The sequence below is a fragment of the Haliotis rufescens genome, unplaced genomic scaffold, assembly GCF_023055435.1.
Source record: "Haliotis rufescens isolate VD_foot unplaced genomic scaffold, xgHalRufe1.0.p SCAF_4, whole genome shotgun sequence".
Lineage (NCBI taxonomy): Eukaryota > Metazoa > Mollusca > Gastropoda > Lepetellida > Haliotidae > Haliotis > Haliotis rufescens.
In genome coordinates this window covers 13,121,877-13,135,255 of record NW_025964112.1, presented here as the reverse complement: position 1 = coordinate 13,135,255, position 13,379 = coordinate 13,121,877, and the positions used below count along the sequence as shown (strand labels likewise).

Here is a 13,379-nt window from a genome sequence, read left to right as displayed (position 1 = left end):
CCACTTGCATCCCAGCTCACCTGGCCGAAAGCGCCAGACAGTTTATCACATGTGGTGTACGTAATCTTAATAACTGATTCATGGATCAAACTGAAATTTTATATGGGTTTAATTTTTTGTCTAGAAATCAAAAGTTGGAATAAATGTTTTTAAGCAAGTCTGAACAACAGAACAATAGGTTCAGACTTGTGGCCTTGGGGGGAAAAAACAAAATGAAAATAGCACTATCCACCTTTAATGATTCACATGACTTCCTGAAACCAATGTCTTGTACATAAAATATCAACATGTCACAGCCAGGAACACTTGTAGAGGAAGTCCTAGGTGCAAGATACAGGGTGAAAATGGTATATGTCACAAGTAAAAACTGAACTAACCAAGGACAATGATGCAGTACAATCCTACAGACACATATTCCTTGTGCATAACATGAGTATTGCATATATGATCGTGACTTAACTCTGAACAGTATTTCAATTACATTAACATTCCATCTTAATATTAGATGAAAACCTGAAGTAATGTAGTGCACAGACATTAAGCACATGTGGTAAAACCCACATGGTTCCGACCATCTTCCCCTGGCAAGGGAGATAACTGACTATAAAAGTTGCGGTTCCATCTTGACATTTATAATAATCAACGGATCCCAGTGCTGCTAAGGGACACAATTCTGCACAGCAAATTGAATTGTGGCACCTGAGAAGATTGGGCCTCCATGACCCATTATTTCTGACAAAAAATGTCTGTTGATAAGATCTGTGCAAGAGCACTTGTTAATTCAATGCAACCTGTCTGATCAACATACAAATCAAAGTAATTGGTATTTAAAATGTATTGTGTTGCATTTATTAAAAAACAGCAACAAATATCTGCCAAATGAGTTCTTTGTGCTGACTGCAGCAGAGTACCACCCATAGTCATACGCAAGTAATGAATAATCAAATTAAAACTCTAATCACACGATTGCCGATCATAAATATCTAGTTTACATTTTTCATTACCAACATATCCCATTAATTGGAGGAAAATTTATAACAAACATTCATATCATGAAAACAAAACAATGCAGAACAAATTATAGTTAAAACATCAGAGATTAACCAGCGTAACAGAATAATTCGAAAAATGCACAACCATTCATAAATATGATGAAACCTGGATTTAATCAGATTTAGAAGTCATTTTGGTTCTCTCTGAACATGAGTTCTATTTAGCATGGGGAAAATCCATCCCACTTATATCCCTCAGCTGTGCTAGTCACATAGTTCAAAGCAACAAGTGATGATCATAAGGAAAACAAGACAGTAACAAAAACAAACTCGCATATATAGAGGCATCACAAGATGTGAGAAACATGTTATTTCATGAGACACTTGGAATATTGTATTTATTATATACTTTTTGTGTAGTTGTCTATCAGAAAATTAACTTTTTTCATTACAAATGTAAAACCTTGAATCGTAATTTATCCATACTTGTATTGCAACTTAAAACAGTTCCGAGTTTGCCAAACCTTAAAAATACCTTTTGATATGATTAAAATCAACAAAATATATTCTTGAAAGCTACGAGACTGCTGTTGGAAGCAAAGGAATCCATGCTGGTCAAATAAAAAATAATAATTGCGCTTTGCGAAACGAACAGTTTCAATTGATGAGTTAAATGAGAAATTTAGTTGATAACAAAACTTTAAGAGAATAACAAACAGCAAGAAGTGATATTAACTCCACAAATGATCAATGGTCACTAATTTTGCCATATCAATGTTGAACTAACGTAAAATGGCAGTCAACAGTTTGTGTGCGGGCAAGACACTTGCGATAAAGGGAGACAATTTGTGGGGAGGTAACTCTTATATGACAATAGTTCTATCAAAGTGTTATGTTCACTGCAGTGAAATATCAAAGGGGCATGTTCACAAAGTCTTTCACACTGAAGTATGTTAAAGTTATATGAAAGTTAACTTTCAGCAGTTCATGGATCTAGGGTTAGGGAGATATCGTTTGACTTTTGGGAGGAGAGTTTTTGGTTTGAGATCAACATTTTTCTTTTAAGCTTTTAGAGCTCAATTATTTTTTCCAACAAAAAAAAGTGCTCATTTAAAAAAAAGAAGTCACATTAATTGAATGTTTTCTTTGGACACTTGATTATAATCTGCCAGAAAGAAAAGGACACTATTTATTTTCCTACACTGCAAGGCATATGTATATTTACTTCAGTCAAACAGGGTAGTTATATTTTGCCCCCTCCTCCTGAAAATGAAATGGTTGCTCCCTGATTTTAACCTTTCGTAAAATTCCATAAATATGTACAAAATCAGAAAATTTCATTTCACAAACTGAGAACTCAAGAAAATATAATTTCTGTTTAGGGACAGTACAATATTTAACTTGTGATAATCAGATTCTCCATGAACTATTAAAAGGTCATGCTGTACTGCAAACTGGTACTGATGCCTGTTCAGATGCCTTTCTTAGGATAAATGACTAAGTAGTATGATGCCAGTCATCAATATTATATATATCCCTGCAGCTGGTGATATGTTAGGCCTGCACCTGACAAACGAGTGGTCAGTGGAGAAAGCACCAATCCATGCTTAGACACAGTGGGCTGTATCCAACTAGTACTCATTTCACCTCATTCCAGACTAAGTGTTTCTGTTATGTTAATACATTTTGGGAGAAACTACTTGCCCTTTCAACTTTTTACTAGCCAGGCTACATGGACAAGCATTGCATTCTAGGTTAGAACTGGTCCCCAGTAACCTATGTTTGTCAAGAAGCGTCTGAAATGTATTGGGTTGTAAGATTCAATAACTTAGCTGACTGCATGTCATTGTACCCGGACGGCGTGGGATTTAGCTCATTTTAGTGACTGGTTTGTCTGGCCCACGCTTGATTATACTGCCCGCCATAATATAGATGGAATATTGCCAAGTGCATCGTTAAAGTCAAACAAGAAATGCAGACTAGTGGCTGTGTAGAACCCACCTGCTCTAAGGGTATGATGACATACAATTAGCTGTAACAAATAAAAAAAAAAAATTGGGATAACACTTTCTTAGTAAAGTACAGATTCTTGAAATTTTTTTTGGGTTAAGTTCTGTCCAGGATTCAAACCCACACCGCCAGAGTAAGGCACCTAATTGCCAGCACACAAAGTCAGTGATCTAACCCACTCAGCCACCGAGGCTTCCACAAAAATGAAAGTCTGACAAGTGGTAGTCTAGATCACTTACTTTGTGTACCCCTCTGACAAGTGTAAATGATAATGATAAGTGTGCAATCAGCTGTTCCTCAGCTGAAAAACTTCCCTGTAGTAACCAATTCAAGTCGTAATAAACCTCAGCAGCCATTAGGACCAACCAACCAATCTCACTGTTTTGTACAGGGAGTGAGTGAGTGAGTTGGGGTTAACGCTGCTTTTAACAGTTTTCCAGTTATAACACGGCGTGTCAGCTTAATGTGGGAGGAAAGCCCGAAGTGATGCAGGTCTCAGACGTTTACCACTTCGGTGAAACCCACGAGCACGGGTATGGTGCTGACAAACCTAGAAACATAATCGGGGCGAACCGGGATTCAAACCCACAATCATAGGTTTCTGGTGTACCCAAGGGACGCAACTCTGCACAGCGAATCGCGGCGCCTTAGACGACTGCATGGGCCCTGTATTGTACAGCATAGGGTTCTGTGGATATTGTTTGCCCTGAAATCTGATGTCATGGAAGCATAACCATAGAAATGCTATTATGTAACAGTGTAAATAAAACATTCAAAACCAGCAGGAATAAATTATTATCCATGAATGATAAATCTCCATAGAATCATTTCACCAATGACAAATGCTTGTACAGTCCTATATCCATGTACATCCATATACATCACTAATAACTAATAAAACAGGAGCCCAATCCACAAAGTGTTGGTAGCGTTATGACAGACCTAAGTCTATGCTACACAAGTTAATCCAGTTGTAAGTCTATATTACACTGTTGAGTGATAAGTTCTGAGCATCATAGAGAAGGAATTGCATGATAGTGAAATCTGTTGTTGTTGACATTACATGTTTTGGAGGAATATCCACAAAAGTATGAGTCAACTGAACAATTGTTTTGCTGTGACAAGCCCATAAAACAAACAGGGGTCTGTGACCATTGGAAAATGGACAAAATTGAGGAATGGGCAGTCATTGAGTATTTATACAAAAAGGGAATAACACCAAAAGCCATCCATGAAGATATGAGTACAACCCTAGGAAAGGAACTTCCTTTCTATAATGCCATAAAATGTTGGAGAGGGAAAGCCTTGAATCAATGACATGGTGATGACCGACAGCGAATGACTTAGCATCATATTGCTAGTTCAGTAGGCATTTCAAAGGAGAGTACAGTACATTCTTGGCAATGAAGAAAGTATTGGCTAATAGGGTTCCAAAGCTTCTGACATCTGATCAAAAACTCACCAGACACAACATGTCTTGGGATAATCTAGCTCTGTCTGAAGCTGATATATCATTTTTATATATTTACGTCAAAGTCTTTCAATGGGAGGCTCAGAACTTACCAATCAACTCTCATAAGTCCTTGTTACACTATGGGGTTATGACAGGTGTAGTGCTACAAATGCTATGCAGATGGGGCCCACAATACAAAGTCAATGAGTTTGTGTCATTATCACAAAATTTGAAATTGTTACTTTGATTTCCTTTCTGATGAAAATGATCATTTATTCGTAACCATGGTAACTCGTCAACATGATCCAACATGAGCAAACTCCTGTGGTACTTCTTAAATACTTTTTGTAATATCATTTCTCCAGAGGAAAATGCAAAACCCAGCAGTGTTCAAATTATGAACGAAAGGCAAGGGTCATTGTCGTAATCCTAATGTTTAAAGTAAAATATTTGAACCTTTAATCTGTTTGTTTGTTGTTTAAAGCCGCACTCAGCAATATTCCAGCTATATGATAATGGTCAGCAAATAATCAAATCTGGACAGGATAATCAAGTGATTGACATCAAAAGCATTGATCTCAGCAATTGTGATAGGGTGACATGCAATGAACCTAGCCTGACCACCCGATCCAGTTGATCACCCTCATGGTTGTGGCACTGGATCATCATGCCAAGACACAGTTATTATTATTGCAAAGCCATGTAATACAAAACTTAGACAAGTGCATGGGCTCCCGAGGACAAATTCTAACACGGATCCTCATATGCAATGTATAACACTACCAAAGATGATGAATATTTATACTTTGCTCTACATGTTATACACATGTTTATACACCAAAGTATGGGCATAATTTTTGTATAGTCTTGTTGTACTGAGATAAAAATTTGATATCAAATCATTAGCATTTTGTAAGGTATTATCCTAGCTGGGACCATGAACAGGTTGTAGTCCCATACTCTACCTCGATCACCATCAAGGTAAGAGCATTGAAAGGGAGAACATGAAAAACACAATGTTTCCTTTCTGATATTTGCATTTGGGCATGAGAGAAAACCTTTCACAACAACCATGCAAGTGATTATGGTCTTGTCTATGAGTGAATTTGGGTTGGAACCCAGGTTTGTGACACAATATGTCAGCTGAATGTGAAGAGGAAGACCTCCTGTAGGGGGCTTCATATTTCAAATTCTAAACTTCAGTGGGCGTGGGTGGAGTTTCATATTAGACAATCAGACAATCAGAGGTGGGGGATAATGCTGAATTTGTCTTTACAAAAATATTATTTTTTCATTCCAAAGAAGCCATTACCACAGATGACAGACCAAGGACAAGAATGCCACTCTAAATCTCGGATTTGACCTGCATATTCTAGAAGCTTAGGAACATAAGCACACAAAGATGTAACTATGGTAAGACTGTCATGCAAGAACACCTAACACCATGTGCCCATGACAAGTTAATGGGGTTACCACTGACAGGATTAAGCAGCACCGCGGCACAGAGTGTTTCCTATAACCATACATCATAGGGTAGGCTATGAACCACTGAGACTTGTGACAAAATAATGATGTAGAAATGAGCACCATGGTACAAAATCAGCTTGTGGCCATTACAAAATAATGACAGGCAGACAAAGTATGTCAACACTATCCAACAAACTCTTTGTGTTGTATTGATATGTAATACTGAAACCCATCACAATAATGCAGTGTATTAATTTCCATTCTGTTACCATGGTTATGATAACATCCTGAACCCATTCTCTACCTTAGCTTTGTATAGAAAGAGTCATTAGCTCCATCAGTCTAATCAGTAAACTTACAAAGATTTTCTCTCACTTTTGTTGATTTGGTCTCAACACGACACTATGGCGAGGTTTGGTTCAGGGTATTTATCATACCAGACAGGAATACTTCAAAACTTTCACTTCATTAGGTGGTAGTGATGCATGTCTACTTTTAGCAAGCTAATGATATGAGCCTGTTAATAACTCATTGGTGTCAAATGAGTCATATTCCATACATGAACATTGTGTAAACCCTACTACTGCCAAACTTTGAGGCAGTCTGTAGAGAAGACATCCTCAAGGCTTTGGTACATGTTGTCAAGCAAGGCAAATTGCTGTCTGTGCACTGGAGCTGATCGGTGTGAGCACTTGCCGGCGTTCTTCTAGCTGGACCAAGGCTTTTGCTACACAGCCAAGCAGCCATATGTATTCATGGATCATGCAGGAATGTAGTATAAACAAACCTGTGAAGTAATGACACAGATTTCTACCTCACATAATATGCAAGTTACATGATAACACTTCCAGTATTGGCAAATCCTGCCATCTACTGTGTATATAAAAAGTCATGCGGCTGTAGTTCCCTCTCTTCAATCATCCAGACATCCTGTCTCCATTCTATAACTCCAATGCTGTAATATACCCTGCACCTGGAGCCTGGCTTTGTTTAGATTCTGGTTTGAAATACAAAAACAGCCGTCCAATCAAATTCCATATTTAAAATTACCCAAGTTACTAAAATAAGATATTACCAGCATTCAGCTCAACTTGACGTTAACATAAAACTGTGATCATCTTGTAGCTTCAGGACTCCCACCAGCACCACCCAGGAAATTCCATTTCCAGCAAAAATGCTTGACAGTCTCCTCATTCAGTTAAATATATATGCTCGTACAAGGCCGTGATTTTAAATGTTGGTCTATGCCTAACTCAAAAGAATTCAGAAGAGGCCTTTTGATTGGTTGTTGCTTTCAAGCTCATGAACTAAGAAACTCTGTGCTAAGTGATAAGAGCGGGAGATGGGAACCATGGTAACGTCACATCCAAAATGAAGCTCTGATAGCAAATGGGTCCAGGGTACTTATAAAAAAAAGAATGGCGACATAATACACTGGATATTTGAGGAGGATGTTCCCTTGTATTATGACAAGTACTGGTATGATGTTACCAACAGTTTCATGACTCTCAAGGCGGGGGCTTGCATGATCTTTGGTTCAACAGTATAAACTTGTATCGCATGATCACAGAATAGTATTCAACATGTTCAATATTGAGCCTTTTACTAAAATGATCCATTAATTTATCATCTGAAATAATTCACACAATCTTACCAAACATACATGATTTAAGAAGAAGTCATATTGTAATATACAAATGAAAAAATCAACGCAATTTTCTCTCATGGAAAATACTTGGAACTATGAAAAACATATTAATCAGTTTTGACAGCCCTCATTATCATAGTGCTTGATTGATACCAGAGTACCATTGTACAATACTACCAAGAATGGACATGTCGACACAATTATTATGTTCATACACTGGGTATAACCTTGCTACTCCATGTTATTACTTGGTTTACGAATTCACTAACCTAATATTTTGCAAATTACTAATCTTTCACCAAAACAATGAGAGAAACATTCAAGTAGATCATCATGGAAAGGTCACACACACTAATTACGTTTTCATAAACAATGAACATGAACAAAACAGACTGAATAAAATATTTTTAAAAAACATAGAAAGGGAAATTAATTTCTTATTTATTTCCCCTTTAACCATGTTAACCATATCAACAATTTCAACAAATTTGTTTCCTTTTTAAACATTTAAAACAAAAAACCAAACAGCTTTTGAAGTGAGTATGGTTTTACTCTGCTTTTAGCAGTATTCCAGCAGTGGATGGGTGTAAGTAAAGTTTCGGATAAATATCAATCTCATTGAATTCAGATCCTGTACTCAGATACGATACCTCTTCACCCAAAGATCTGAGGACATTTCCATAGAAGGTCGCCTTAGGTGAACCCTGAGAGAACTTTGACCACTCAATCTTTATTGATGAAGAATGCATGGCTTCTTAGACAATCAGATGTCAGCTTCTTAATGCAGTTCAGCTTCAGTTTCGCAAGGAGAGGTATCGTAACAGACTAAAAATATTTGGGTCTTGTTCCACACCAGCATTCCTGGGGCTATGACTGTAGTAACTCTCATTCTTAAACATAAACTTACGACTGTCTTAGCACTAAGATTGCTTAGGGTTGTGACTGTCGTAACTCTCATTCTTAAACATAAACTTACGACTGTCTTAGCACTAAGATCGCTTAGGGTTGCGACTGTCGTAACTCTCATTCTTAAACATAAACTTACGACTGTCTTAGCACTAAGATCGCTTAGGGTTGTGACTGTCGTAACTCTCATTCTTAAACATAAACTTACGATTGTCTTAGCACTAAGATCGCTTAGGGCTGCGACTGTCGTAACTCACATTCCCAATGTTGACTTACGATTGTCTTAGTGCTAAGAACAGTTTGTTGATTGGGACGGAGGAAAGATTTAATTTGGTTGTTCTGATATTAGCTCCATATGCAGAAGATAGAGCTTACGTTATTGCTAAGCCATGTTATACAAAACTGACTCACTCACTGTGGATTTGAGAACACCCAAATCTCCCTAGAATTCCTTCAATGAAACTGGGGAAACCATAAATGTGTATACCAAGTGACGAAGGGCCAAAAATCAAAGATTTTGATAAGTTGTTAACAATGGTTTTGTCATTCAGAGAATAACCATCAACAAATAAACAACGGTAAATGGATGAAATATATTGGTTTGAGCTATTTCTAATATATTGACCTGCATCCAAATGTACCAGTTGACTGTGCCAGTCATTATGATGAAGAAATCTTTTAAAACATGAGGACCACCTTCAAAAACAAAGTAATAATAAACATGGTAAAACCAATCCCAATCATACAAATGATTCCTGAATAAAATCCATGACAATCTCATCACCGACGAAGTAAAATATAATCGCGCAGTTGAAGGGGCAAGGGAAGTGTGGGAACTTTGTTTGGTAAGTAGTGGTAACCAAGGCAACGTCGTATACAATGGCGACAGAGGTCTTGGAGTTTCTTTGTATTTTTGCACAGTGGAAGCAGCAGTTCAGTCATCTTATTATCCTGACCTATATTCCCGATTAACTCCCCTCTGTTATTCCGCAGGTCAAACTGCCCAGATGCTTTAATCAGCAACTCCAATACTGCGTCATCAAGATCGGTGTTGAGACCGCTCGCTTGAATGGATGCAGCCCGTATAAGAGGTGTGTCACCCATTAGATTTTTCCTGTCAACATTGGCGTTGTATTCTAGAAGAATTTTGATAATCTCCAAATGACCCTTCCTTGCTGCCCAGGCTAGAGGAGTGTCTTCATTATAATCTCGTCCATCCACATCAGCACCATTTTGCAATAAGAGTTTGACACAGGCGACATTGTTTTTGTAGGCTGCCCAGTGTAAGGGGGTATCTTGGTTCCCATCCCCGGCGTTGAGGTCGGCTCCATGCTGCATCAGCACCTCCACACAGAAGATGTCCCTCTCGGCAGCGTAGTGGAGAGCGGTCCGACCATAACCATCAACCTCGTTTACCTGCATTGTGAACATGAAGAGAAATGTCATTTCTGCCACGGAGCACTCGTAAAGATGGTTAGGTCTGCCCTTCAGAATTGATATGTGCCAAAAAATGCCATTTCACTGAAGCTAGACAACAAACAGTTATAAATTAGAAAGTTTTCCCCTTTTTTTTCATTGAGAGTGATAATACCCTTTTCAACTAGTTCAATTTCTCTGAAAGACAAAGTTTATTTCATGAATTATTCTGCGCAAAAAGTATATTGTCACCTTCCTCCTCATCCTCATCTCCAGTGCTCCTATTTCAGTAAACATACACTACCCCTTGATCCATTCTGGAGGTTTTCACGATCTCAAATTACAATTTGATTTGCTACATTACTCAGTCTAAGGGTCCAATCAGAATGCAAGTTGGGTTGGCGATATCAACAACATGATGGCCAGTCCCATTGATTACAACAGAGTTTGCAGATATTCAATATTGAAAACCTGACTGACACACATAAGAAAGACCCCAAAAATCTTTTTGTTGGAAAGGATGTCTCCTTGTTCACCTGTTTACCCATTCCCTTTTTGCTTATCTTTGAAAGCCTGCTACACTGGTGCCCAATGTGGGGCTGAGCATGTTCACATTCAATTTGAGGAAAATATATCTCAGTACCCTACAATGTGGCGCAGGATGTGTCTTCTGTTGACAGGGGGAGGGAGAGAGAGTATGAAGCAGGGAGTGGAGCTAAGACACTGATGACATCCTTCCCTTGTTGGCTTGCTGTCAGGGTTAACCTCTTTGGTAATGTGGACAAGGCACCAACCTTGGATCTGAAGGTCCTTGGTTTGAATCCTATCACAGAACTCGGAAATTTTATGGCCACTACATCAACATGATCAAGGCTATTTACCCTAGCTCCTTTCTGTAGCAGGAGACGGAGACAGCTGCTGTCACTGACCATACATGCACAATGCAGTGGCAGTAGAGTGCCATGGATTCCATTAACATCAGCACCAAGATCAATCAGATGCTCCACATCATCATTAGCACCAGCGAAGGTCCTCCAATTGCTGATGGCTCTAATAAGGCGTTCCGATAAGTGGTAGTTTTGCTGTGCACTCTCCATCACATACCACATAACTTTCTGAAATTAGAGGATGTAAATGTTTAATGTACATCTTGTTTTAGAACATCTTCCCAAGGCAAGGGAGTTAACTGACTGTAAAAGTTCAGTTTCCACCCTTGCCGAAATAGGCTGGAATTTCTGGGCTATTACGAGTATGTGCTTTCTATGTCCCTCCTATTGACCAATCAGATACCACCTCTCATATCACTTGCATTTGTTTCAAACAAAATGGCGGCGCTCAGGGAAGACGATCTAATCAATAATCAAGATCTATATTGTATTAAAACGGGTCTTACTTTGCAATATGAGCACCTTGATAAAAAAGCAAAAAAATATTTTTGAAAATATCTGTTGACATTAAGTTGACGGTACACATGCTTTGCAAATCCTGCAAACGACCGAAATCTGCACGGCAGTTTACAAACCGAATGATGATTTTGTTACAGTATTTTTATTGAACAAAATATATCTCCATAATTCCGGCCTAGTTCACCAAGGGCGGAAACTGGACTTTTAAAGTCAGTTTACTCCCATGCCCCGGCAAGATGGTATTAGAATATTGATGATATTACATAACATATGTCAAGCCAGATTAATTGGTTTGATACGGTTACTTGATCTGAATCAAAAGGAATGACCGTCGTGTTGTGACAGCAACCACATGTGAGTTGACAGTGCCGCCTCAAATTGGATTGCCCACTAATTAAGAATATGAACTTCGCTTGTGGTTCTCTTTTATTGCATGCATGAGCTTCTAAGATCAAAGGATGTATAGTGTGAAAAGTTAACTAGTAGAACAATCGTATTTCCACGGTTAATTATGCAATGAGAAGTGTTATGTGCAAATGAACAACAATACAATCATGTCTGTGTAAAACTCTCAGTATTAAAAGTGTACATAAATTTTTGGAGCCATGGGTTACCGCGCGTAGTAACCGAAGTAGTGCTTTATCGAAGAGCGCAATAGCGAGCGATCACTGTATCTAACAACTTGGTGTGTATTAGGTCTTTTTGTTAAAAAAACAACAGATATTATTTCCTCTAACATGTTTAATTTAGTGAGCATCCAGTTTGCTTGGAATTTTATACTGGATACCTGTGCTGCTAGGTGTGCTGCTGCTGGTCAAACAAATATTCAACATTGACAGCATTGAACGGGTTGAGGCCAAATTAAAGAAGGTCTCTATTTGAAGTGACCTTGACCAAGAGAACCTTAGAGTGACCTGATCCAAAATCTACCAAAAATGAGTCCAAAAGAAGTGCTGTCCCTCTACCCTCTTCAAAACATATTTCACAAAACGAAACAATTATCATCTATTAAATAATACAAAATAAATTTTGATTACATAATATTGAAGTGAAATATGGCTATGCCAAAGTTTACAATTGTGAAGTTGGATATCATGTCTTATAACAAAGTCAAGTGGGTCCAAACACACAAAATAAGCTGGCGGTGCTTTATGAAAAGTCACAATTAACCTATTTTGGAGATTAACGTAATAAATGATATTAGAATAGTAGTACAATATGTTATTACATAAGAAGATCATGTCATGTCCATTTATCATGAAACTCAAACACATCTAAGTGAAACACCACCGAATGCAACAATATGCAGCTTTCTTTTATACTTTCTTATGCTGATCCGCATAGTTTTCGTGTATGAATAAATAAAATTGTGTGGACATGCACAACTTTAGGTTTAACCAATAGCCAAGAAAGCGGTACTTTTACACAGTGAAACCCTTGTTAATCCAGACGTCATGATTCAAGGTGATTAACAAACCAAGGGTAGGTATAGTAGTCACTGCAACTAAAATATTGATGTTATTGTCCAGACAATAGGGTTTCCGTAAAAGCGTCTTCTGGCTCAAGACAAACAGGGTTTCTCGTTAATATTAACTGAATACATAACAAGTAAGAATTGACAACAAACAAATATAATTAAATTACGACCCCAACGCCTGGTGTGACTATGAAATTTCAAATAACATTTTGTTCGAACAGGAAATGATTTGATCTAATCTATGTGCCAGCTGAGCAGGGTGAATGTCAGGTCATGCAAAGTTCACTGCGACAATTAGCCTACTGAAATAACAAAATGAGGGTTTTCCCAATGATACGACGATAGGTGGACTAGATCTAAATAACACATGTATAAAACACAGTTGCAAATATGATAAAGCATGTACAACCTTTCATACAAAAAGCAAAATTGGTCTTTTCCGGCTCCTTACGTCGGCATCGTTTATGTATTTGCAACGAAAGTAAACAATCTGGTTGAAGTGACAACTTAGCACTTTCTGACAGGTGATCAACTTCCGCCTGACCCGGAAGCAAAACAATTACAGTAACGGCGCTGAGGTTCGGGAGTATATATGAAATGTATC

At 38.0% G+C, this 13,379-nt stretch overlaps 1 protein-coding gene across 1 annotated transcript; it reads right to left on the bottom strand.

Moving 5' to 3' along the window:
- Positions 1-3,536: 3,536 nt before the first annotated feature.
- Positions 3,537-13,315, bottom strand: LOC124111372 (ankyrin repeat and SOCS box protein 8-like). The gene is made up of 3 exons (XM_046471046.2): positions 13,185-13,315; positions 10,774-11,007; positions 3,537-9,892 (listed from the first exon to the last, which is right to left on the bottom strand). The coding sequence occupies exons 2-3, from the start codon at positions 10,999-11,001 to the stop codon at positions 9,257-9,259; spliced, it is 864 nt and encodes a 287-aa protein (XP_046327002.1). The 5' UTR covers positions 11,002-11,007; positions 13,185-13,315; the 3' UTR covers positions 3,537-9,256.
- Positions 13,316-13,379: the final 64 nt, after the last annotated feature.